This window comes from Charadrius vociferus, unplaced genomic scaffold, assembly GCF_000708025.1.
Source record: "Charadrius vociferus isolate BGI_N301 unplaced genomic scaffold, ASM70802v2 scaffold49, whole genome shotgun sequence".
Lineage (NCBI taxonomy): Eukaryota > Metazoa > Chordata > Aves > Charadriiformes > Charadriidae > Charadrius > Charadrius vociferus.
The window spans coordinates 5060086-5087514 of record NW_009661375.1 but is presented as its reverse complement, the minus strand read 5'-3'; the positions used below and the strand labels follow the sequence as shown (position 1 = coordinate 5087514).

The following is a 27429-nucleotide window of genomic DNA, read 5'->3' as shown; positions in this document are numbered from 1 at the left end:
ATCCAAAACTGATCCGAATGTTACTGCAGAGCGCATCGCTACAGCGACCCCACACTTTGACTGCACTTGTAAGAAGAAAGAGGGAAGTTTTCAAAAGTAGTGAGGAACACAGACACCAAACCACAGATTACACAACAGAGTGTTAGGCATGTCGCGTTGCAGAACCCAGCATGGACCCCAGTATACATGGAGGTGTACACATTTACGCCCCGGACCTTGCAACCAGATGTAGCTGCGTAGATCCTCATGCCTCAGCCCAAACCTACTACGCCAGCACTGATTTTAGAAACGCAAAGCTCAGGGCTTTGGTTCGCAGCATTTACCCAGGCAGCTCTCTCCACTGTGCCCAAAGAAAACTGGTTTGCTCACCAGTGCCCTCCTGGGAGGTTTTGGCATTTCACCAGTGGCGAGCACACCCCAGATCCGCAGGGAAACACCACCATGACGTGCTGCGCTCCTGCATCTTTCTTGGCGAGGTCATCAAACGTGTACTCCACAAGATGTCAACATGCAAGCTCAGTTAGGAGACTGAGAGCTCTTATAAAAACAGTCTCACAGCTCTTATCTGGGAAGGATGATGGGCTTTGCGGGGAGGAGATTATGGTGCTTGGGATTTAGATTTTATTTTTTTTTTCCAACCCTCAGAGCAATCTGCTTTAGCAAAGGGCTATCTTTGAGAAGCTTTCACCAGGCAAAGTGGCATCCAAATCCTAGTGTGTACCTACACTAGTTTTACTTTACCACTTCCATTTGCCTGCTATCCTAAGGGCTGTTTCACAGGACAAAAAAAAAAAAAAAAAGACTGGATAAAATTGCCACGTGGAAAACTGGGACCTAACAGGCACGGTCTGCCCTTCGCAGTAGCCAGATTTCTGCCAGCACCACGAAGGGTACTTAGACCTTGCAGTTCCCCAGGAAACAGGCACACATATGTTCTACCTTCCCAGCTCATCCGTCTTCTGAAAATACCCAACCACTTTCCCTCCATGCTTTATTTCAGCTCTTAAGCAACACTACTTTTAAGCAATAAAGCTTATTGCATAGTATTAATTGGATTTTATACGCTATCAAGGAGACACAGGTGAGCCAAAACCCCTGTATTTTAACAGGGGTTAATTTTAACTTTCTTCCACGTAACTTAAAAGCTGCCATTCTCTTGCCCTGCACAGGTAATGTATTACAAAGAGGCAACTTCACAGCTCTGCGATGGAAAACACAATCCTTACTTCCACCCACAAACAACCCATACTGCACCATCAGCAGCTGCTGTAAAGGAAGGCTCGCTGCCCTTCACCTCTTTCAGAGGATCAGGATTAGTCACTCTCCGGAATGGGAAGAGCCAGATCTGAGACCCCTGGAGGTAATGTCTCCTCCCATGTCCCCGCACAAGGGCCACAACTCGGTCAGAGCACAGCCCCCTTCATCCTCACACCCCCTCGTCTTCCCTCAGCAAAGGACGTGTTTCTGAACAGGGCCACCAAGGCTTGCATCCAAGTCGAAGAACTTGCTATGGGATGTGTTCTCCCAGCAAGTCTCCTCCCTCTCATCAAATCAGCAACTCATCAAAAAGCTGACGAAACTTGGAGCAGTAAAGTAAGGTATGCTTAGTCACTCCCAAGAAAAGAGGGGAGGAGTGTCCAGGGGACACCATACGGCAGACAACTGTCAGAAACATTTTCTTAGCAGAACTCCATAGGCATTGAGGAGTGCTCTGCACACAGGTTTGGTTGTTCTTTGGGGTTTGTGGGTTTGGGGGTTTTTTGGGAGGGGGCGTGGGGGAAGAATTTCCTTACATTGTTCTTTTTCCTCTGTTGCTCAAAAGCATTTCTCTGAGAGGCGAGCTCGTTTTGGAGACTGGCGATTTCTTTCTCTTTCCCCGCAACCCTGAAATAGCAAACAGAATCATAAACAAGTCAGAAGACATTTAAGAAATTTCAAGTAAAGCACCGACACCCTTTCACATACGCTAACTTCCCCTTCCTTCCGGCGCCAGATTCTTTTTGAAAAAAGCTGCTCTCACTGACTTGGCAGTACCGCTTGCTTCCTACCGCTCTGTGAACTGCGGGCTGCCAGAGCAAAGCCCATTGTAAAGCTGTTGTTTGCCTACAACAGGCATCTGCACACATTTATCAAGGCCACGGAAAGGCAATGCATTAGACGAGGATAAATCAGCCAGCCCACGCTAGTACACCACCACAAAATGGGCACTGCCTGCTGGATAAGAGCATTCTTTTTCAAGCACCTAGTCCACAATTTAGAAGTCATTTAACTTAAAAGAAAAATAATTCAGCCGGCCAAAAATGCATGACAGTATAAGCCAGCATGGCATTAGCTTCCACATAGTCCTTCAGTGTGCTTCAGCTCTACATTATAACACACTTTTACCCCGAGATTTTCCCTCGGAAGACATTTCCACCAGAAGATTTTAATATGAACAACCCTCTACTAAGCTGAAGTTCCAAGAAAAAAGCCTGTCACTTTTGCTTGAAACACCAACATTTAACTCCAGACATACAGCTGAGCTGGCATGCATTTAAAATTAAATCAATCGTGGCTTGCTTGCATTGTGGGCACAACAAATTGCAAGCACTGTCTGCAGAAGACCACAGCTGAGGATTATTAGTGTGAGACAAATCTCTGTGTTTAAGTTTTATTAGATAGCACAAATTTATCTTTTTTTTTACTGGCCCCTTCTCACATGTTGATATTGTACATTTGGCATTTATTTCGTCTTTTAAATTTCCCGAGCAATAAGTGAAACGAAGAGCTTATCTATCGCATTCAACCTCTGGCAGTACTCACACTTGCAGAAGCTCCTCACTTTGGACAGCCAGAGATGCCTACAAACAGATCAGAAACTCGTTAGGAGCAGATCAGCAGCAAAGAGGGATGCAGAAGGCGCGATCTGCCTTGTTAACCAGGCACTGCTGCAACACCAAGCAGCTGCACTCTTGGCCTTCGATGGAGTCCTGTCCAGCCTCCTTCGGCCAGAAGAACCCTGGCTGCGATACAGCGTGTGAAGACAGGGGCGGAAAGCTAGACAAGAACACAGCAGGCGTAAGAAAGAGCACAAGGCTGCAAATTGACACAATAATGGGAAGCAGGAACAGATAGGCAACAGCCAGAAAAGCTGGCTTAGTGCAATCCAACCCTGAAGCTGTCCCCGGACTCGCATGGTCAACACGATGACTGGTTTTCCATGCCATGCGTACAAGCTACCATCACCCCTTTTGACTTCACTCAGTAACACTGTAATTGGATGCTGTACCTGTTTGCAATTCTCCTGCTTTAATTCTTGAATTTGGACTTTAAAAGATTCGTTTTCCTTTTGCACATCCTGTCAAAAGAAAAGAGACAATATATACAGATGTATACATATATAGATACACACTCACAATACATACACTCCTTAAAACACAAGAGACTTCTATCAAAACTTTACCTGCAACTGTTTAACTTGGCTTGCAATTTCTCTCTCTTTTTCTTCCACTACAGCTTTCAACTTCTTCATTTGTTCTTCTTCCTCTTTCAACCTGCAGACATGGTTCAGAAAGTAAGAAAAAAGTGTTAAAGTAAGAATTTATGCTAAAAAGGGACAGACACTCTAGCTGGGACAGTTTTCAGCAGCAGAAGATAAATAAATTTTGTATGCTATATATAATAATCACCCCAAAGAAGAGCACACAAACAAGAAGAAACCATTGCACTATGGCTCTAAATGAGGCAAACCAACAAAAATATGCGCCAGCTGCAACAGCATGTGTTGCAAACGTTTACCTGCTAAGAACTGGCCCGAAGCCAGCTAATCATTCCACATATCAATCAACAAACACCTTTAGTCATAGCTGATCTCAACGGCATTCAGAGCCAAAGTGGGAAAGAATCCTTTGACCACCTGAGCAAATCCTGCAAACCAGCTGGCTCCGAAGGTGCCAGGGACAGTCCCTTAAAGGTGCGGCTGCTTTAGGTACCACGTACCGGCTATACAGGAATCCTGCTGGGAGGGCAGCACATTACAAGAGCTGCATTGAAGACAGAGCCCTTTTTGGCACACTCTCGTACAACCTTTCTCTGACTTAGAGCAGCCAGACAAAGCAGAGACAAAACAGAGGGAAGTCTGGCAGCGTTTCTCCATAAAACAGGAGTTGGAGAATTGGCTATCGCATCTCAGACTGAAAATGGCAAACTGTATCTGTTCATTGCTTTTACCGACTCAGCCACAGGCACTTAAATCCACACTTTTAAACATGCTAAACAGAAGGAGAAACGATCAGTAGACACAAGAAGCAGCAGCGATTTCGCTAGTTAGTAGAGCCCTGGGTGATCGTTCACTTTTGCAAAGCGTCTGAGCACTGCTACTCAGGCACGCCAGGCAGGGACGCCAGACGCTTGCTATTACACACGGCAGCAGACGCGCGGGCTGGTGTACGTCCATCGGCACTAACAGCTTATTTTAGCAAAGCCCATAAAATTCTTGAAACCAATTCATACATTCCAATTTCAGATAAATGCCAGCACCGAATGCGTGTTATCAGCAGGCGCTTGAGAAACTGCTACTACGGATACTCACAGGCTCTCCAAGTCCCGGACTTCGGATGCAGCAGGTACCTGAAAAACAAAGCAATTCCCAACCTCATTTTTATGGCACAGTAAAGCTTTCAAATTAACAGCAACGCTTTGGACGAGCATGGGCACCACACAGCTTGCAAGATACTTGCCAAAGAAATACCAGGAATTTTGCATCAGACATTGCTCCAAGAATATCTAAACACATAACAGATTTTAGAAGCACAGCTTACACCAAGCATCCCAAACTTCACATCAGCCAATTTCTCTCCATTCCACCTTTCCCCTGGGATAAATGCCTGTCTAGACATCCACCCAAATAAAGAGTGCGTGCTCAGTTTCTCCCCTTTATCATCGAGAAAAATCCAAACTGAGCTAGAATACCACCTGACTGGAAAAATTCTTCCGTTAAGTAACCCCTGGCTTCAAGGATGTCCTGTTCCCTGTTCTCAAGTCCAGTGCAGGAAATCAAAAGCCAAAATACTGCAGTCAGTTGCAACTTATGCAACAGGTGAAGACAGGAAGAAATCACAGCAAAGCCTGACCACTTCAAGAGGAGTTGCTACGTTCAGTTACAGCACGAGTTCCTCCATGACCACAGCCCTACAGAGATGCTACTTCAGTCTGGCAAGGAGGGACCTACAAACCTACGGTACTAGAAACACAGCTATGATTCTGTCCACGAGCTTCAAAGTTTTCAGACCACCAGAGCTACTCATTATGCATAGTATCATCCAGGTTAAAGAAAAGCTCTCAGAACTTGTTATCCATGTAAAGGCTGTTTTGGATGAAAACAGTTGAACTAGTGGGCTCTCTGCACTGTAGACTACCAGTTTAGTCTGGTAGGATTTAAAATAGCTCTGTAGGTTGAAGCCAATGCAAATCGTTTTTGAGAGATAGAGGATGAAAAAAAAAAACCACCTTCCAGTTCAACTGAGCAGCACTCCTGAACTCTGCACTGTAGACTACCAGTTTAGTCTAGTAGGATTTAAAATAGCTCTGTAAGTTGAAGCCAATGCAAAACGTTTTTGAGAGGTAGAGGACAAAAAAAGCCATCTTCCGGTTCAACTGAGCAGCACTCTTGAATCACGTCCACTCTGCAGCCCATACCTGTTGGAGGTGTTGCAGGTTCTGTTGTTCTAACTCCTGAACTTTACTGGTTAATTGTGCAATTGTATCCTTCTGACCCTTTGGACAAAATAAAATATAAAAAAAAAAAAGCAATTTTAGAAGGTAAATGTAACTTTTCCACAGCCAGAAATACTGCAACAGAACTTATTTCCCTTTAGAATACCAAGAAAGCTTACCTGCAGCCATTCTCCTTTCTTAACAATCTCTTTCTCCTTCTCTTCCAATAAGGCCTCCATGGTTTTCACCTGCTTTTCCTTCCCCTTCAACCTGTACCATTAAACACACACAGACACACAGCACAAACCCTTGCTTTTTTATCCATCTGAAAAAAAGACAGCCTACGCTTTGCAGCATGTAACAAAAGCAGCGTATGTGATCAAAGGCACAAACTCAATTCACCTGCTAAAAATCAATGTGTGAACACTTCCTCTGCAGTTTGGATTTGCAGGAGATGCCCTTGATCAACGGTACTGCTCATTAAGTGAAAGCAGACAAATTCTGCACTGACATACGTTGCAGGGATTTCACACGTGTGCTCTCCTCATCTAAAAATACTTCCTTTCCCCTCCCCAGTTGGGGACACGAGAGACTGATGATCGTGGGGGCTGAATTCTCACTTACCCACCCAGCTACGGCACAGAAATTGCACCAAAGTCTGCCATAGTGCCTTGCCTACGTCCTTCCATCCTGACTTGAATTTAATCCCTTGTAGTTTAATTGAGGCTCATGAAGCCATGCAGCACTTCACCTTGTTTGCTGTCCCAGACAGGACCAGGTATTTCTAATAAGGACACACTTCTATAAGACCAGCGTTAATAGCCTGGATCACTTCATGCAAAGTGCAGACACCAGGCAAGAACATTTGAATTTAAAAAATGTTAACTTCCCTGGAGCCGGGAAGCGAGGGGTACACAGGGCAGATCAGACATGTTAACAACTGTACTTACAGAGTCTGAAGTTCTTTGACTTGTGATGTAATCGACACCTAAAGAAAATAATCAGTACTTCAGTTCAACGCACACGGAAGAGACACATAAACGCTATAAACTGCTCCAGGGAGAAACCGGAAAAAGCCATTAGACATTATTAAAATAGGCACTATTTGTCACAGTTATACAACCATAAACATGCTTTCTTTTTGGGGGGAAAATACATTACGAGAAGCCAAGTGTCTCCGCTATTTACATTCTCCACATTTAAAATGTGACTTCCAGAGCAGAAATGAAAACAGTGCAAATGGGAACACAAGCAGGTCCACTGGAGCACCACGAGAGACAAAGGAAGAAGCAGACACCAATGATGACAACCACCTCGCTAGCAACTGCGGCTCAAATCAGAGATCATCTCTAATCATTTAGACCTTTGCACAAGCGAGTGCTTTTTGGATGCTCTCTGCAACATCAGCACTCCCTTAAATTCCCATTTTAAGGCTGAACATGGATTGAAGAAATAAGATTTAGTGGGAATATTCCCTTTGATTTTTGTATAAAAGCCTGACAGTGGCTATCTGCATAGACACTGGCTGTCCAAACAGCTTAGTTAGTCCTCTACCACAACACGGCAGGAGTTTCCACATTCCCAAAAATCTCTATTCTGCTTGCAGGATAGCAAAAGCTGCATATACACCACCTTTGGAGCAAGCATCCCTCATAGGCAGCTTTCCAGAGACAGCAACTCTAAACTGCATTTCATTCTGGGCTCTGTGTCAGCTCCAGGGAAGGAAACACACACAAATAATTCCTCCACTTCCTTGGAACTTGCTTTGGAGGAAAAGCCCAAGATGGAAACACATTCTATGAAGCTTTGCCTAAAAAGGACAAAAACTTTCACACTACGGAAAGAAGAAAAGGGGGTGGCATGTCGGAATGCAGCTAGAAAGACTGAAAAAAGTGCAGACCAAAAAAAAAAACCAAAAAAAAAAACCAAAAACCAACCCACACACCCCAGACAAACAAGCAAGCAAACTTCCTGACAGCACGATGGATTAAGCTGCCTGCAGAATGGGCTCCCTAAGGAAACGTGGGTCCCCATTGTTTTGGATGCTAGACAGCAAGCACGCCAAAAAAGCCAATACTCCTCCATTTCTGCATTCCTGACAGCTAGAGTAAAACTTCCGCTGCCAAGACAGGCTTTCTTTGGATGCTGGAAAGGAAACGGTCTTAGTTCTACCTGGAAACCAAATGCTATTTGGGCCGGTAGTATTGTTCTAGCAACGCAGAAAGGCCAACAAAAGGAGAAGCACCTTCAGCACTTGAGATTTTTGAGGTGCCAGACTCTAAGTATGTCCCAGGGTTTCATGTTTACTACGGGGACAGTACGCAATGTGCCCAGCCAGAGCTAATGCCACAATGCTTTGAGTTATAGCGATTCTTGCCAAATTTCATACTAAAAGTCCAAAAAGCTCAGGCATCCAGAGGAACGTGGTTTCCAAAGGACAGCAGCAGTTATGCTACATATTTACAGCTTTATATCCAAGAATAGTGTAGCTCTACCATTAAGAGTTCCCTTATCCAACGACATTCACTAGTGAAAGAAAACACGCTAGAACAGAAATGAGTGAGCAGCGCATCCAAGGCAAGGCTGTTTCACGCTTCTGGGACTAAGGTATTTTACCTGTTTTTCCATCTCAAGCTGGGAATTTCCTACTTCTTCTTTCAGAGCCTCTATTTCCTGTGTCAAAGCCTTTTCAATGACAAAACAGACAGGATTGGACAATGGAAACACAAAAACGCCACAAAAATGGATGCTACATATTCATCACTATAGAATGCCATGCAGTAACGAATAAATGGTAGTCAGTGGCATAGACACAGAGAGGAAAGTAGGTATTGCAGAGAGAGATACCTGAACAGTCTTCTCCTTGCCTGCTACTTTAAGGATTTCAGTTTGTAGGAGTTCTTCCACCGATTTTATTTTTCCATCCTTCTCATGGATCCTTAAAAAGAGCAGAGGAACAACATCAGCTGGCTGAACTGCGCTGCCTGAGCCAACACACAAGCTTTGGGTCTGCCACCACATCACACTGCCAGCTTCTGGAATCCACAGTGGGACCTCTCACTACTGCAGGTGCCATCTCTCACCACAATCCCAAATCCAGATAGAACAAGCAGGAGAAACAAATAGGAGGAATAAAACTAGGAATAGCGCGGAACAAGCTGGATTTTTATAACCAGTAGTTCACATGCTACATAGATACTATTGCTGTCTACAAATGCAAATTAAGGTATCAACAGTCCCTGGAATGACACACACTTAACTTCAGCCTTCATTGGACATTCCAGCAAAGTATTTATCAACTTCAAATGCACACACAGAGCGAATAAGCTCACTCTAAACTTTTAGAGTGCCTACTGAAGAAAAACAATTGTCTGACAATTCAGTGCAATTCCTCCTCTAGTCAAAGTTAGGCTTATGAAGTTAATTGCTTAGCAGAGAAGCAACTGGATTGTCAGAAGGTATTGATCTGACGTGACATGTTTCCAAAGTGATAATGCTTCCTGCCACACACATACACTTCACCCAGTTAAAAGCAAATCATTTCAAGGAAGCAAAACACTTGTAGTCATGGAATAAAAATAGACAGAAGTAACAATCAGAAATGAAGTGTGTCCAGTAACTTACACTTTCTGGAGTTCTTCCACCAGTGATTGGAAGGAAACCTGTTCAAAAACAGAACTTCAAATTAGAAAAACAGAAAAGATCAAAACAATCTGCCAGTGTTGAGGGGTAAGAAGTAGAGAGCTTCAGCTCTCTGGCACTGGGTAAACTATGTAGCAGCCTAACGATTTTATCTATCTGGCTGCTCCTGAGAAAATTAGCTGTTGGTCTCCAGTTCCCAGCAAACCAATAATACCAAGTCTGCTGCAAGTTCCAGGAAAACAAAAGCAAACCCACATCATCTTTACCAGGAGAGGCTGAGGTTCAGGACCAGCATCTGACCAGCAAACCTTTTTATACTGGCACTACTGCACACCTTGCCACAGTTACTGTGCTTCCACTTTCCCATAAATAATTTTCTAGAAACTAAGTGCTCTCCTGAGCTGTTCAAGTAGAGCTGGATGTCGAGGAAAGGCAATTCCCGATTGGCACCGAGCACATAAAATACGGTAATAAACAGAAATGTCCAAAATGGACATAAACAGAAGGGGACTAAGTCACACCTGCATAAGTGGGGATTAACATTAGAAAGCTCAAATATGCATAACGAAGCTGATGCAGCATGAGCTGCCCACAGCCACGCTTGCTGCACTAGGCTGCTGGGAAAAAAGCAACCCGCAGCCATTTCGGTACATGGCAAACTCTAACCAACCCAGAACCGCCGCTGAGTTGGAACCTTTACATCTGCCACGTTTCTGACACTTACGCAAAGGAAGTATGTGACAGGAGTACCGGCTTCCAGACCAACGCTGGAAGAAAACAGGATGCTTTGCCAACAGGCTTCAAAGACATCTTCACCTTTTTCCCTTGACTTTTGCAACCACAGCAAGATTCTTTTAGATTTAGTTTAGGTGTAATGAAAGTTTTAGATGAAAAGTACTACCTGCTCCGATTGCTGAATTTGCAGACTTTGAAGTTCTTTTCTCAAGGATGAATTTTCCGTTCGCAGTGCCTTTGAAAGCAGACACACAGATAATGAAAGACTCATTTGCTGGGGAAAAAGTGTTAAGCTTGACGGAAAAGTCATTTCTTTTAGAACAAGTGAAAGACTTTGAAAGCCTGAAAGAGACCCCCTCTGCAGCAGTTGGAGCTGAAGTATTCAATGGACTAATTATTCATTACGGACAACTCGGAGTGGACTTCTATCTATAGGAAGCTGCAGTCCAGGGAAACAGAAAGGTGATGTGCTTACATCTTTGGCTGCTTAGGAACCTGACAGTTTGCCAGCGTGCAACCTCTCCCCCGTACAGGGGTCTCAGTGATACACCTGGAATTTAGGGACATTAAGAAAGTAAGCACTGTCTTGGCTACGCCCAGGTAGATAGGCCACAGCCTTCCAGCAAAACCCAGTTGAAAACAGACAGGCATTTTTGTACGGGCATTCCAGATTTCTCATCATTAGCTTCTTTACAAACAGGAAACACCTTTTAGCATCACCCCAGAAGCATCACCAGTTTATAATCCATTTAACCCTTCAAATTACCAACTAAGCAAAAAGATGCAAGAGCCCCATATTGCCAAGTTTTTACAGAACACCCTTTCCTAAAAACAAATTTGTTGCAGATTAGGCCAAACATACAGCTCTAGAGCTGTATTCACTTTATTCCAAAAGATACCAGGTAAATATCCTAGCAAAATCTGCTCTAGACTAAGCAGAGAGAAGCAATTACTGTACGCCATCAATGCTCATGCTTAGTCTATCATACCAAAAAGGTTTTAACCTTGTCTCCGTGAGACGCGCTTCCCATTCAAAGGAAATGATCTCAGACTCCACTATGAGCACTCAAACATACACTGTGCACAAGAGCACTTAATGTCTACTTCCCCATAAAAAGATCATATGAGAGATTTTACCTTCAGCTCCTCCTCTTTATTAGCCACCTGTATGAGTCCTGCCTCAAGCAGCTCTTCAACCGTCTTGATTTTATCATCCCTCTCTCTCACGCTGAGAAACCAAAAGTGAGTATTAGGAAAAAAAAGAGTTACCTTTTGAAGGCAGTTTAGCTATCAACAGTAAACCTGTTGCCAACAAAACTGGATCTTTATTTTACCCTCCGATTCAGAAGAATAAAAAGAAAGTTTCTTACCTTCTTTCCATCTGCTCTAACAAGTCTTTGTTCGCCTATAAAAAACACAATAGGGTGATCATTAATTGGATCAGTAATGGTTTGGGATTTTAAAAACAGAAATAACCAGAGAGCATCAACTTAAATAGAACCTTAGTTACCACACAAAATAGGGGCAGAATGTCCTTGTAGCACTTGTATCTAATAGTGATGCTGAAAAGATGTCAATGATAGAATCACCTAGGTTGGAAGGGACCTTTAAGATCACGGAGTCCAGCCATCAACTTAACACTGCCAAAACCACCACGAAACTATGTCCCTCAGCACCATGGCTACCTATCTTTTAAATACCTCCAGGGATGGCGATTCCACCACTTCCCTGAGCAGCCTTCAATCTTTCAGAGGAAGTACAGATCCAGCCCAAACGCCTGTATGATTTGACACTGATAGGCTACAGGAGTTCTAGCAACAAGATGCTGTGGGACCCAGGACCCCAGTGAACCTAGTGAGCATCAAGCACGCCAAGCACCATGCAGCATCTAATCCCTAGCAGCCAGCTCTGTACCTGAAAAATCTGCCTCTTTTGAGCATTAATCGAAACCACAAGCTCCACCTGTAGCTCACTCAGCAGAACATTTATGGTTTCAACACCACCACATTGTGAGTGACCACACGAGAAACATAAGCCAGCTGCCAAGAAAACAGCCCCACTATTTCAGACAGGACAGCAAATCAGGCAGACCAAGGGGAATAAGGCTGCAAATCTGTATCTCTGCCAGAAGAACGGGAGCTGCTCCAGACAAGGAGCCGCTGGCTAGCAGACACCAGTGCAGGAAAGGAAATAAGTTTCCTGTCCTGCAAGTCTTTTTCCAGTGTTTCAGGAAGTTTTCTCATTCCACAATGGTACGAAGTCAGGGATGTTTCACAAGAGCTCTCCCAGGCAAAACTGGCAAAGGAGATGGGGCTGAGCAACACAACAGCTTTGAACCTGCAGCATCCTGCGCGAGTACCAGTCAGACTGGGTAGAGCAGGTGTGCCACAGGCAAAAATACAGAAGAGGAGGGACAAAAGACATCACAATGCAAATAGTTTTCCCATTCCACGGGTCTGCTCTTTGGTTACTACTGGTTCTCAATTTATTCCAGGATGGAAGAAAACCGGTAGGGTAACGATTTTACTCTGGTCTCCCCACAGCCCAGTAAGAGCACTCTCCCCTGGAAGGGCCAGCTGCTCATGGGATTTTTTTAATTCCTGAAAATCGCCATTAAAACTGGGAGGGGTTGCAGAAATAAGTTTTCACTTGTGTTAAGTTAGCATTCTTCAGGGCAGGGGGAAAAAAAAAAAAAAAATCAACATTTTCTTTGGACACTCTTGACTAGGTCTAGAATACAGCCACAACTGCCTTACTTGAACCCTCCATGGAAGAGCAAATACCTAAAAAGCAACAGGCTTTGACACCAAGCAGCTCAGCCTAGGGCCAGCTTAAAAAAAAAAAAATAAAATACTTGAGTTAAAAAGAAAATATTTGATACAACCTCAGTGAACACTGGCTATACCTGCTCAGACAGGAGAGTCTGCAGCTTCTGAACTTCAGCTTGCAGAGTTGTGTTTTGATCCTTGAGAACCTAGAATGAAATTTAAACATTACATCAGTTCAGAACTGCAAACCTTAACTACAGCATTTTCATTTCGGCAATGAGGTAATTAAATAGCACAGAAGCCATTACAGTGAGTTCTTTGGAAGCTACAGGACTACAAAGAGTCCTTTCCCCTTTTTTCTTGCTTTTCTGTATTAATACTTTTTATGTTCCCATGAGAAATTCAGCTGTTACCATCTTTATTCCCTGGCAGGGAATCAGACAGTACCAAGTGAGAGGCAAGAGAAACTGCGTTTTCCTCCTAAAGCAGTATCAGCATCATGTCAAGGTTTGACAGCTGCCTCTTACAAAACGCTCATCTGGCAAAGCAAATGGTCTAGGATCACCCCTCTAGTTCTCTTCAGCTGCCTTAACACCGAGGACGCGCAGCGAGGAACCGGCAGAGTGGTCTGCACAGCTCCCACACTTTGGTCCAACTGCAGGCTGGAAAGAGGCAAACTGGGAAGACAAAGAGCCACACTGCAGACCTTGCCTTCCCTCCAGCAGTCCTGCAGCAGCCCTTAACAGACAGGCTGCCTCTCTGGATTCCTCATACATTTTCAAAATCCTCCTCTATTACTGCTTTTTTGTTTGACAAAGTCTTTTTAAAGACTTGCTAGGTGCTTTACAAAAGTGAAGAGCAGGACACGTGATCTATGCTTCAGACCCAAAGCCTTACAGGGACAATACAAGCAGGAAAGGACAGCGATGGCGAGAATTAAAAGAATTGTTCTGTTTTGAACCTGCTTGTTCTCTCTTTCATGTGCATGGGAAAAAAAGAAGCACTTCCTTAGGTGGAAGTGTTTAGTACAGAGCTGGTCTGGCTTACACTTGGGATCAAAGACAGGAGGAAAAAGAGACTAGAAGGGCACATAATGTTCATGCTGAGAGCGCACTATGGATTTCCACAGTGTCCTGATGATGACAATCTGTGTTCAGTTCCCTATTCACCTCCCAAGAACTGCCAGGATTGCCTCCAGCTGATCTTTGCTATTACTTAGCACCAAGTCAATTCCACCACGTAACTATGCACACCACCTTTAAGGCCTTTTTCCTGGATAACAGTTACTACAGTAACCATCACTCTACAGGAAATTCAGATTACTCCTCCTCGTATTCATTTACACCACTTCACCTGCCATTTTAAAGTGTTCCACCACCCAGACAGCCCTGAGAGCATCACTAACTCGAGAGTTGCTGACTTACTCAAGCCTGCCACCTCTTCCCACTCCCGTTTCCAGACCGTTTATGCACCCATTACCCAGCACACACTTCACTGAAGATTCAGTTGACAGCCTTATTATGAAAATCCACTACAATTGTACTCCGTTTCCTATTCTATTAATTGATCAAACTTCTTCCCTCTTGTTCTCTGACAGCTTAGAGAAACTACAGAGCCTTGCAAGGAGCTCTCAAAAGTCTCCTTGAAAATGCCACTTTAATATCTGTTCCAAGTTTACTACCTGCTTGCTAACGCCTTCAAAGAGCTCCAGGAGACTGATGAGGCACAGTTTTCCCCTACAAAAGCATACTGCATCCCCCACTACCCGCCTGCTCTGTTCCTCACTGGCAAACCCACCAACTTGATACGAGGAGATTCAAAGCCAGCGGCCTCCCACCACAAACATCAGAAGAGCAGCAGTACCCAACAGGGGCTTTAAAGGATTTAAAAAGATGGGAGCCTTCTCAGGGTGGGAAGCAGGTCTATTTCAAATAGTTTAAGTACAGAAAAAGAAGCCTAAGGTGGCAGAGAGCAAGGAGGCATTAAGTTGCTCTCTGCATACACCATCTAGAAACCAGTACCAGCTTTGCTGTGCAGGCCCCAGATGTCAGAACTAAAAGCTCTGGCAATTTAGCTGCAGCCGTATGAGAAACAATTTGGAAGACGGCAGGAGAAAAATAAGCATTTTTACACCTGCCTCAACAGGAGGAAAAAAAAAAAAAAAAAAAAAAGACCTGACAGACTGATAACCCAAGCAACAAAGACTCACACCAGTGCCCTGGAAGTCATATTAGCAGGAAGCATGCAGGAAAACCACAATAGCTTTTACTGAACCACCTCCTCTTCCAGATTTGAAAGACCTCACTGTTCACACCTGCAGACACTGCATGTAACTTGTGTTACCCTCTCTCTCACTCTGCTGCTACTACTGTGACATCCCACATCGCTCCTGCCTTGCAAACAGAATACTATAATTTGCCGTAATGCCCAAAAGTCAGTTCTATTTTACAAATCAACATTCGATTGTATGAACCACTCCACAACCTCCAAAGCCCGGAAAACTTCCTGTAAATAAGCACAAGGATAGCTATTCTGTATCTTACCTTGAATTCTTCTTTTGTGTTTGAAATCTGAGCAAGTTCTTCTCGAAGCTGATCTTCAAGAGTTCTTATTTTGTCGTCTTTGATGTGAATGCTGAGATACAGCAGAGCAGTTAAATATGTTTTCTCATCCAAGTCTTACAAAAAGCATCAATTCAAAAGAACATAAAAGACTGGCAATCATTGTTTATCACATCCCAGAGCTATTTACCTTTTCTGCATCCTTTCCAGCTCATGTGCAGCAGCAGCCTAGATATAAAGAGGATTAACACAGACTTAGGATACATCACATGATTCAATCAACCTTTCATTCCACAATATTAAAAAGCTAGAACAAGTCATTTGGCCTCTCAGCACATGACTCACCAGCATGAGGGAAAGGGGTGAGCTTGTCTTCATGCACTTTTAAAACACCAATATATACCAGGCAAGCATGCAATTACGCAAAGGGAAGAAGATCTCAAAGAGATTCATTTGACAACCAGTCTAATCTCTAGTTAAACACTTCATTTTCACCTCTGTAATGAACAAACCACATAGCACTAACAGAAGGGCACCGTTTTGTTTGATTCTAAAGAGACATCTATGGCAAGACAGGGGGTTTTGTGTGCTTTTAAGGTTTTTTTAGGGGGATGCTTATAACCGTTGTATGCAAATGCCATGACTGCGTATTCAGGCAGGGTTGTGTTTGCTCCTGTGAAGTGTTCTGCACTTGGCATGTCTGCAAATCTAAACCTAGCAAGCAAACTGCTTCAGTAACTTGGACATCCAAGTAAGAAACAGACTTTGCTGGTGGAGAAGGGAGGGTAAGAAGTAAGCCTACCACCAGCTATAAGAACTCCAGGGAATCACGTATTAGCCCGATTCTGTAATCTCACACCTTTAACGTGCTTAAGCACAGCTCGCTTAACGGATCTGCACTTACATTTATCACAAAATAAGCAGAGGGAAGAGAGTAAAAATTAAATATTTAACAGACAATTATTTTACCTGTTCATTTGTCAGAGCCTGTAACTTCTGTACTTCTGATTTCAGGGATAGGTTCATATTTTGTAAGACCTGAAGGAAGGAGAAAAAGAAATACATTTGCACTCTGCATAGAGAAGGTATTTCAAGTAAGTTCACTCTTCAGTGCAAAGCATTTCAGGTCACTCTTTGAAGGAGTCTAGAGGTTACAGCAAGGAAAAACCTCAAGCTTTCTTATCAACAGCTTCCCAGCATCAAGCATTGGCCTTGCCTACAGGAGCAAAATCAGGAGACTTGCAGCCAAAGGAGCTGGTTCTAGATCCAAAGGCAGCAGCCTCTCCCTGCATCAGCCAGCATTTACACATGCTTTTACTATACCTTAAGCTCTTCCTCCTTGCTGGTTAAGTTGGCATGTTCATTGCCTAACGAGTCCTCCATCTGCTTTATCTGTTTGTCCTTTTCCGCAATCCTGCACAAATGAGAAATGATTAAATATCAGTACTAAAAGGTCTTGGATGAAAGCGGTACACAAAGCATCAGGCTAAACACAAGATACATGCTGACCCGTAAGTCCAACTCCTACTCTACATCCTGCTGACAACACACTTTGGGTCCAAAAGCTTTTCCATCCGTTTTAAATGCTCTTTGCTTGCCAATAATTTATGGGACATTCATTTATGGGACATAAAACACAACTACCCCATCTCCCAAAGGGAGAAATCTCCTGGCACAGCCATACAGCCCAAATATTAACAGTTCTCATGGTCACGCACATTCCTGCACGCTGCACTGACCCCTGCACATAGGCAGTGGCAAACAAGAGAGGAGACGTTGCTTTCTGTGTAGCAGAGAGCCACGTACAACAGGCTCCAAACCTGAGGCCAGACACGGAAGGGAAATCCGCAGGAAGCAGTTTCCCGGCTCTTAAAGTCAATCTCATGGTGAGAAGTTAAAAGCATAGACAGCAACATTTCCTTCGCCGGTCCCTCCCACACGCACTGCACGTGCGTGGATGAAAGGTGGCATGCGTGAAAAGCCAGTAACACCTCCCAAATACCAGAGGAAACGAACGCTCACACTTTGTGTAGTTCTTCTGCCAGGACTGAAGCTGAGGTCTGCAGAGGGGGGAAAAAAAAAAAAAAAGAATAGCTGAAAGTAAAGCAAGTCAAAGAATCATCATCTACAGTGAGCCAGGAATAGCATTTCTAAGATTTGTCTAGTTATTTTAAACTGGCACAGGACAATTCCAACTATTTCCTGGCTAAGGAACATTGAAGGAATACCAGCACAGACTAATGTCCCTTCCGCTTTGTCCTAAGGCAACATGAAGAGAAAAACTGAACCATCTTATTTGTCCTTTATCAGATTCAAACAAGCCATGGGGATCACCAGCGCTTGTCTCCCAAGGATTAAGGGCTTTATGGGACATTCTGCTGACAAACCGCTCAAAGAATTTAAAAAAAGAAAACCTTGCATAGGGCATCAGGACTTGCATTAAGAACGAAAACAGCAGCATAAAACCAGCAAGTGGCTTTTTTTCCCCCCTGGAAAAGCCTATTCCTATGTGGTCACCCACAATGGGGACCTCTGCAGATTGCTTCACATCCAGTGTGGTAGCAGCTGAGAGAAGTTCCATGTTCGTTTGTGCTTCAGACACACGGCTCTCCTTATCCAGCCTTAACCTCCCCCACAATCCTGGATATCGCAGAGCTTTTGCCCATGGGACCCTATGGTAAATACTACACTGCCTTATCTGGATCATACCATAGAGAACAGCGTCAGAGAAGAAAAAGTTAAAAAAAAAAAATCTAAGGAAACAAATAGTTTCCATCCCAGAGGGTCTCCTTAATGACCAAAACAGTTTCATCAACCCCCATGTCCAGAGCAGTATCCAGCCCTCCCCAAAGCACTATTTGCACACCCACTGTCCCTGGTGGAAAAACAGCCCTGCATTTTCATGGCCGGTGGGGCTACGTGGGGAAAGCCCACACCTCCTTCCAACAGCCTCCTTGTCTAACCCAGAGCACAAAAGTAAAGCTTCCCTAGGGATTTATTTTCAAAGCCCTTTTAAAGGACTGGGATGAAAGGAGGAGGTCAGAAAGATGCTGTAAACCCAGAGTGTCTCTTTCGTCCCTACTCTCCCCACCCAAAGGGTTAAAGCACCAAGCTCTTCAAGCAAAGCCAGACGACACATCTTCAGTCTGATGTTGAATTTAGCCAAACTACATCAAGCACGTCCATGATTAAAAACGCAGCAGAAGAACAACCTCCCCTTGTGCCCACAGAAGCTACGGCCTCACTGAGCTGATTTCTGTGACCCAGCTCTACAGGGAAGCAACTTCAGCGACTTTGACGTTTTACTCAGACAACAGAAATCATTTCTCAAAGAAACTAGTCAAACTAAAATTTCAGAGATTAAAAGAATTGAGAAAGGCATTGTACAGGTTTGGGTTGTTTGTTTTTTTTTTTTTTTCTTTTTTCTTCTGCACAGAAATCACTACTGGAATGAACAAACAGCTTTATACGGGAGCTACTGTAAGACACTGTTTCTCAACCCAATGCACAAGGGAAAAGCATAATCAGGCAGTTCACAGGAGGACTGCAAAAAGACCGAAGAACCACAAGACAGAATTGTACACATGCAAAACTACAGAAAACAAACATTCAAAAAGGTATTCTGTCCTTTGGTTATAAATGGAAGCCGCTACAGGAGGAAATAATTGGATTTTTTCCCCCAAAAGGACAGCAGAAGCTTAAGTTTTAAACCAGTTTGAGAAACATTAGGAAAGAGAATGCTAACAAGTCTTTGCTTTCAGCATTACGTATCTCATATCCAGCTACAAAAAAAATATCTGATTTTTAACGAAAGTTCACAATTCAAGACTACAAAAGAAAGTCTGAGAACATGCTGTACCTGGGCTGCCATTTGTGAATGAAACTTCTGAAGCTGAGCATTCAAAGCATCATTCTGCTCTATCAGCTCCTTGTAAGAGAGCACAGAAAGAAAAGCAGGCTGAGATCTGCAGCTAGTCAACTTTTCCTAGGATTAGTGCTTAGCCATGATTACGTTAGTAAGAACAGTTCAGCATTTACATGTCAGACACTTTTCAAAAGACACTATTTTTCTCCCCACTAAGATCAACCAGTTTGAGTGGAAGCATAAGAACCTGTTCTGTATCAAAAGAAAAATATTCCCTGTCCCACCGTACACCATTTGGTTTCCCTGAAGCCCTCAAGAGCTACATCCACACTGCCTGTCACCACTTGATGCCAGGAGAACAGAGATCACTCCAGAAGAGCTCAAACATCAAAGGTTCACGGCTGCTCTTCCAGGGTGTTCCCCAGACCATAGCGCCATTTCACAGCTTGGGAAATTGCCTGGGTCAGTACATTTTCCTGACTTGCCCGGAATGTTTCTCAGGTCTGAGATGGCCCCAGACCTCCTCACAGCACAACACACGTGGTCTCACTTCATAAGTTGCCGGATGATACAGACTGGCGCACAATTTCCCTCACTCTTTATTTTATTTCCCACTGAATGGGAAACGCTTTACTAAAGCGGCATTTCAAGGCTATTACTGCATTTCCATAGGCACAAAGTGGGAGGAAAAAACCAAACCCTTAAGACACGTGAGCGATACTACCTGCACCTGCATTTGCATGGAGTCCTCCGCAGTCGCTCTCTTTTGCTCAGCCTCCATTAACTGCAACATCCTCTGCTCCAGCTGCTGGTTTGACACCATTGTATCAGTAAGTTTACTGTGCAAGCTCTGGATTTCATTGTCTTTGGCCACAAGCTTATTCTGCACATCTGTAGCAGAAACGTCAGGATTTTAATTCAGAAGTAAATACTTAACTTTGGGGGAAATAACTTTCCCTGTAAACGGGGAGGCTGATTGGAAGCCTCGTTCCATCAGGCCAAGGCTCAGCTCACATCAGCATTCAAACTAACTGCTATAACAACATACTATGTCCCCAGGGTGCTGAAGCAGTACTGACTTCACCTGAGCTTTATTTAAGCCATTTACTCAATAATGCCCCTTTTTACAAATGGCAACGGCCAAATCACTGTGGTAAGCATTATTTGGGAATTTTGTGATACATGCCTTGTTGTGCTGCTTCGTGTTCTGCTGTTCTTTTCCTGAGATAAGCCTGGATTTCTTCCCATCTTCTCTCTGCCTCCTGCTGCTGGACCTTCACATTGAAGAGAGACTTGATGAGAAGAAGGCTAACCTTTAATTTAGCTTTGAAACATTCAGAGTATTTCTCTTCGGTGCTATTCCCAAAACATATGGCAATGAAATAAAATTGTTTCTCGTTTCCATTAGGGCACATCAGAGAGACAGAGTGCCCTGTAATCCTCCTCCCAGAGTAGTTTAGCCTATTAATTTGAAAGGCAAATTGTGAACAGGATTTCATTACAGGCTCTTAACAGGATGGTTTCTATAATATGAAAGTGTAGCATCTTTGCCCTGCAAGTTCAGAATTAACACTAGAAGCCAGACTAGCTATGCATCACATAAATCTGCATCTAGTAATTAAAACATGTCTCAACTCTAGATACCAACTCTCCACCTGCAAGGGCTAGAGGCGGGGAGAACTTCTGGTAATTAAGACTGAATTGCAAATATGAAAAAAGTAATGAGCTCTGGATTGGCATTCTCAGTCATAAACACCAACTTTCTCTCCTGAAACAAAATATAATTAATACAAAAGACCTTTTCTTTGGAAGAAAAGGAGAGAGGCATCCAGAAGCCAGTCCATTTACACTTTAACTCTTAAAAAAGTATATTTTAAAATCTAAACATACATTTAAGCAAAAGCATGTAGTTTCAAATAAAATGAAAAATTTAAAAAAAAATAAATCACACAAGGACAATGCCATATGAATGAACTACTCCAAAATATCAAATCTTGCTGGAATTGCATGCTCATGGAAAGCAGAGTTCAACACCACCAGTTAAGCTTTTTAAAGATATTTACCTGGAAGGGTAAGTTTCACTTCACAGGGAGGTTCGTAGTAACTCAAAACCCCGAGCAATCAACAAAACCATTAAATAAGCCCATAGGCTGGCTCAGCCTATCTGAAAACAGATACTTGCACGTATAAAGATGACAAAGAGATTTAGCGACCAGGGAAACAGCTGAAGAGATTTTCACACACCTCACATCCCGCCCGATTCAGAACTTGGCTCAAAACAAAGCCTCAACAGGCACAGAAAACCCAAGTCACCTTTAGCTGAGCAACTGCCTGCTCTGCGTTCTTCTTCTGGAGCTCCTCTTGCTGCAGCTTAGAGCTCTTCTCTCCCAGCTCATTCACCAGCCTAGCATAATCCTGGCGCAGTTTGTTCAGCTCAGCCGACTGCCTAAAAATAAACATTTTCACAGCTTTTTTCACAAGAAGCATAGGCCATAACAACAACTACTCAAATATCAACACCAAGTCCTATATGTACAGCCACAGGGCTGTACTGGGTGGGTTGGGTTGTCTCCCCCCCCACACTGCTTCATCCTAGGAAAGGGATGAGGGTCAGGCACTCTTGGCCATCAGCACAGCAGCTACAACCCACTGAGTCAGAAACAAAAGGTCAGCAATAAGCCACAAGCATCAGTTCCTTTAAGACGTTTGCAAGCTGATGGGCATAATTTGGACAGGCTTATATAAAGTAAAGAAGCTCAGCATAAGGAAACGTCTCACATTGGGAAGAGGAAAGGAATGTGAATCTCATAAAGGATTATTGATCTCAAACTTACTCAAGACTATTCCTCCCGGACTGCTAACTGCACGCGTGTCTTCAGGCTACACATTGCCTCCTGGCCTCGACTTATCTATTAACTTATGAAGGTATTTCATGCAGTCTCTCACTTAGGGAGAGAAGATGCATTTGTGTAGCCCAAGGGAAGAATTTTAAAAGGCTTCCCTTTGTGTCTAAGCAAATAAAAATTTTATTTTTATCTGTATCTTAAGTTTGCCTGATGTAAGGCTTTTTCAAGGTAACCAAGAGATAACGATGCTTTATTTCTACAAACAGGGCACCTCTAAAATCAGAGTACCAGTACCCTTCTCCTAGTGCTTGTCACGGTGACCTGCCCCAGCAAACCACGTGCAGGGAGCAGAACGCGCCTCTGCCAAGCTGCATGCAGCAGTGCAGAAGCTGTGAACAGAAAGGACCACACAGAAGCAGCATCTCTGCAAGAACAGCATAGCCAGAAGAGCAAGATATGGAGCCCTTTCTATGTCCTGACAGTGGTTTTGACATTCTAGTCTCCAACAGTAACAAATGAAATATCTGAGAGCATACGAAGTGTCGGTTTTGCTTTCCATAGGCAGAAGCTCACTGGCAACAATTCACCCGTCTGACTCCGCACCTTACGGGAGCGCTCAGCTTTCACCACAACGCATACAGTCCGCTCTGCCAGCTCAGGGGCGGCGCAAGTCCTAACTCTCGAAAGACAAAACCTTGAGATGCCTTTTTGTTTCTCCAAACATTCGCAACACCAGCAGATAAATCCAAGTGCCGTCCCAGCGGTACCGTTAACTGCAGGGCGATGACATTTTTTTCTTACTGCAAGACTGATTTATAAGTTTAGAGCTGTTGCCCTCCCAGGAGGCCAGCATCAGCACCTCTCCTGAAGCCCCAGGGGAAAGGATACACACCCTGCCAAAAACACCAACTGTGGCCGAGCACTTCTGCACTTCTTTCTGTTGGAGCCTCAGCACCCACGCTCTAAAAGCTCAGGCTTCAAACTGATAAAAGACAGTAATCTGTTTTGAAAGCCTTGACTCGATGCAAATACAAATAGCTGCCTCCCCAGCCTGAAATAACTGTGTTCCAAGCGTAATCACAAATCCAGAGACAGCCAAGGAGATGGAAACAAAAGGAGCAGAAGCCAGAACAACTCCTCAGGGAAGGCTTAAAAAACACACAGAGCTCCGAGTAGCTGCTAACATACTTGCTCTCCATTTGATTGGTAGAAGTACTGACAGCATCTCTCAGGATACCGTTTTCCTGCTTCAGGTGGCTTATTTCTGCCTCCATCTGCTCACGGAGTTGCTGGAACTGATGGGGGGAAAAAAAAAAAAAATCAATTCTAAAAAAAGATTAAACTAACAAGAAGTAAAAATCCAATAACTTATAACAGTAGATGAGATATCACCATAGTTTTAAGTAAATAAAACTAAGTGGATTTTTTGGAAGGCAGTAGTTTTAATTCCTTCTTCACACACCCACTCTTCAATTAAGTTGTGCAACTCAGACCCTCTTGCTCAAATAAAAGCACCAGTTTCTTTTTATACCAGTGTACCAACTGCGCATCAAGACAATTTTTTACTTTTAAATAGTACACAAGTAGTACACTTAGGATACCAATTGCTCAGCTGTATAACTTTAGATACTTGTCAATAACTGCATATCAATAAATTACTTTTCCAAAGGGAAATAAAATAAATGCACTGTGAATCAGTATTACAAGTTTACAAAGCCTTTAAACAAAGCAGAAAAAGTATAAAATAACTAACAATACATAGATTATAGCACGTAAACTGCAAAAGGATAGTCTTCATCTAACATCCTGAAGTCAAGATTATGAAATAGATCCTTCATTTAGGCAATAATATCCTTTGACTGCATTTTCAACTTAGTTCCAAACTGAGAAAGAAAGAAGCCCTGATAACCCAGGGCTGCTTCAGAATAGTGCAAACAAAACCAAAAGACAGGATTCAAAGAAAAAAATATGGATTCTGCATATGCAGATGACATCACAGCTGGTCTCACAGCCCAACAGCCTGCTTTGAAAATCTTCCGACACGTACACCTATACTACCTCCTTCTTCTACCAGTGCCGGTTCGTAGATATGGCTGACACCATTTCCAAGACCCAGTTTCATCGAATGGCTGACTCACCAATGAGGATTTTTTTTACAGAAAAAAATCCAAACAAACGTTTGCGTAACGACCACAGCAGCAGACAGCAGTCCCTCGCAGGGCAGCCACCTCCAGCTCGGCACCACCACATGTAACAAGCTGGTCCTTGGACGTTTACTGGGGGGTTCTCTTGGCCTGTCTGTCCATTCCCTCCCGCCTTTTTTTTTTTTTTTTTTTTAAATGCCAACAGATATACAAGATCCCACCAGAAGCAGAGCCACAAGCCCCATATAACTGGAAGCTTTGAGAATTGTTTCAGCTTCTCTGCAATGCTACAGCACATCAGCAGGGGGAGCAGACCTAGAGCCCTGCTTCCTCCGCGCATCCTTTCTTCAGCTTCACCTTCAACACCAGTGTTTGCAAAAGCCACCTGGTTGTGCCCAAATCTCCTTCACCCTCCCCAGCCAGCACTAAGACCCTCTCATTATGCAGTTGTCTATACAGGTTCAAAGGAAATCGTTGCTGCTCTGGAGAACGTAGTTCTGCTCCAAAACCGCAGAGATGCTACTCTCCGAAGTGCCGAGACAGAAGAGACAGTATTAAAACTGGAAAATTCACATGCTGGGCTTGATGCTGTGACATTTATATAGGGCAAAAAATACTAGAACGTCAAATTTAAGCACCAGTCAAGTTAGTATAAAAGGCACCATTTTTCTTAGAAAACTTTAAGCCGAACTTTTTAACCTGATGAAACAAACTCTTCTGAGGTCACTCTATTACAATGCAACATCAGGAGACAGTAACAATGTCCTAAAAACAAAACTGCAAGTGTCTGTCCTTCAAATATTTTCAGCAAAACACTCTGACAGGCAATGACTTTTCTTGAATATTCTGCTATGCTGTCATTCTGAACTATAAATTAAGAAGTGGTATTTATCAGCTGGTAAGTGATGAACAGCATTAGTGGCTCTCTGAAGTCAAGTATTTCAACGAGATTTTTATACTTTAATTGAAAAACATTTTAACAGAATACCACAAAGCAAAAATAACTAGATCGGAGAGCAGCTGCCTAGCGAGCATTGGTCTTTTACAGACTATGAAAGTCAGCGATGAGAACGTTTTGTCTTTCCTTTAAGTCACGAAACTGCCGCAAAGTTTCCCCATCCTCATGCAGATGTGTTATACCACCAGCTACCGGCACACCGCATTCACCATTCAGGGTAAGAAGTGAAGCCAATTTTTGTGTGAGCAAACAAGAAATGCTGCACCCTGGCTAAAGCAGAGGCTGATCTGCTTGTGCATGAATGCCCACTCCAACAGTTTTGGGAAAGCATTTACCTTTATCTTCATCTGTTGAGATTCTTGGTAGCTAACATGTATTTTACTCTGAAAAGTGCCGTGCTCCTTTTCTAATGTGTTGATGCGCTCTCGCATTTTCGCCGTAAGCAAGCCGTTTCGCTCCTTTTCTGCGACCAGCTCCTTGGGTGGGAAGTGAAAGGAAAAAGGGAAAGAAGTCATCTACTGCTCCTTTCTAGAGCCTAATAGTCTTTTAGGATACTGAAAAACATAGCAAGCGTGCATCAAACCAAATTCAGCATCAATCTTCGCTCAAGAAATTACCGCGTTAGACCTGACTAGACTTCCAGCACCTTTACGAGGATTTAGGATCAGCATGGTTTCGCATTTATTAAAAAGAGGTTTGACAATTTCAACACTGATCTTCTGTTGTCTCAGAAGAGTTGGAGTCTTATTTCTATCGAGTTTGGCCAAATTACACAGTGCTAGCAATTAAAACCATGGATATCACACAGGGTAGAGCTTAGATTTTTCATCCCAGGTTTAGCAAAACAGAATACCGCAGGTGAAGAACTGTGGCAAAAGAACAGAACATTTTAGAGCAAGTAATTGCTTTGTAGCAGGTTGCAAAGCCAACCGCTTTGCCAGAGGAGATGGGCTATTAGTCCCAGCAACAGCCAGAGAAGCCCTGAATCCTACCAGCATGATGCCATACTACAGCTTTCAAATGAAAATACGCATTGCTATTTAGATTAATCATTTATTAGCTCGCAATTCAACCCAGACACCTGAGAAATCCATAGAGCTGCTCCTCTGCAATATAAATGCATTTGTTATAGTAAGCAAAAACATTAAGTGCCGCTTTCAGCAAGCTCCCGTTGCAGAACGGGGTATTTGTACCATCTAAGCTTCAGGTGTCTCCAGCTACGTAGCACAGCACGCAGCTCCTTACATCGCCACAGAGCCTTGACACATAATTTAAGTGCTCTAAATTATTAGCCTGAATACTCTCCATCTCTTCAGAGTAATTATAGCTTCTTCTGCATTTTAATTTAAATAAAAGCTATTCTGTCTTTTAGATCCAACTTACTAGCTTCAGGAGGCTGTTCCCCCTGAAAGAAAGAAGTGACAGGAGCTCCCAAGCCCATGTTCACAGAGGCATTTAAGATCTTGAGTCACACCAAAAGTTTTAAGTCACTTCCGCAAATAAAGCGTAAACAGCGTGACACAAAGCCTGCTCCGTGTTACACTTGCATCTGCTAAGATGCAACAAAAAAAAAAAAAAAAAAAAAAAAGACACCAGGACACATTGCAGGTTCCTTCTACCCCTCCCCACCGATTCCACCATCCATCTGCAGTCCGCACTAACCCAGCTACCCTGCCGAGGCAGTGCCAGAAATTCTGGGAAGATTAACTTTCACCTAGCTTGTGTTTTGCCAAATACCTCCGAGGTCAGGCACCTCTTGCTCTCATTTATCCCCTCCAGTTATCATCTTTATCAACACCCCTGCAGGAACATCTCTGCACCTTAAAGTCCCTCCATAGCTTTTGCCAGTACTTTCAGAGAAACACGTTAACTAGAAGGTAAGAGCTTTTTTGTCAGTCAAGCTGAGCTTTTTCCCCTTGTTCATCGTGATACTTTAGCATTGCAGCAACTTTGCTTTTACTCATTTTCTCCCAGCTTTCAGGAACACCCATTTATTTCTCCTTCTCCCTTCCCCAACTGAGGGAAAAAAAAAAAAAATAAAATCCAATGACCCCCACTTCTCTGCAGAACCCACCTTGCCTTCAACAAGCACCGCTTTGCAGATGGTTTTCCCCCCCCAACACCCAGGCTCCTTCATACATTCTCTCTGCTTCTTCACCAGCAGACACTTTCCCCCTTTCATCCTGCACTCCTGGGCCAGATCTCCCCACCCCCCC

At 43.5% G+C, this 27429-nt stretch overlaps 1 protein-coding gene across 1 annotated transcript in view; it reads right to left on the bottom strand.

Annotated features, from left to right (window-relative positions):
• KTN1 (kinectin 1 (kinesin receptor)) overlaps positions 1-27429 on the bottom strand; it is a 54537-nt gene that overhangs the window by 16717 nt on the left and 10391 nt on the right. The window contains exons 6-31 of the mRNA XM_009893913.1: positions 25549-25689; positions 23300-23406; positions 21579-21711; positions 20452-20539; positions 19990-20156; positions 19260-19328; positions 17423-17460; positions 16724-16814; positions 16370-16438; positions 15591-15628; positions 15383-15473; positions 12977-13045; positions 11442-11476; positions 11209-11299; positions 10238-10306; positions 9319-9356; positions 8542-8632; positions 8311-8379; positions 6645-6682; positions 5874-5964; positions 5677-5754; positions 4571-4608; positions 3443-3533; positions 3269-3337; positions 2803-2840; positions 1794-1884 (exon numbers count right to left, since the gene is read on the bottom strand). Of these exons, the coding sequence (XP_009892215.1) occupies positions 1794-1884; positions 2803-2840; positions 3269-3337; positions 3443-3533; positions 4571-4608; positions 5677-5754; positions 5874-5964; positions 6645-6682; positions 8311-8379; positions 8542-8632; positions 9319-9356; positions 10238-10306; positions 11209-11299; positions 11442-11476; positions 12977-13045; positions 15383-15473; positions 15591-15628; positions 16370-16438; positions 16724-16814; positions 17423-17460; positions 19260-19328; positions 19990-20156; positions 20452-20539; positions 21579-21711; positions 23300-23406; positions 25549-25689 (2028 nt within the window). The remainder of the gene's footprint in view (positions 1-1793; positions 1885-2802; positions 2841-3268; positions 3338-3442; positions 3534-4570; positions 4609-5676; positions 5755-5873; positions 5965-6644; positions 6683-8310; positions 8380-8541; positions 8633-9318; positions 9357-10237; positions 10307-11208; positions 11300-11441; positions 11477-12976; positions 13046-15382; positions 15474-15590; positions 15629-16369; positions 16439-16723; positions 16815-17422; positions 17461-19259; positions 19329-19989; positions 20157-20451; positions 20540-21578; positions 21712-23299; positions 23407-25548; positions 25690-27429) is intronic.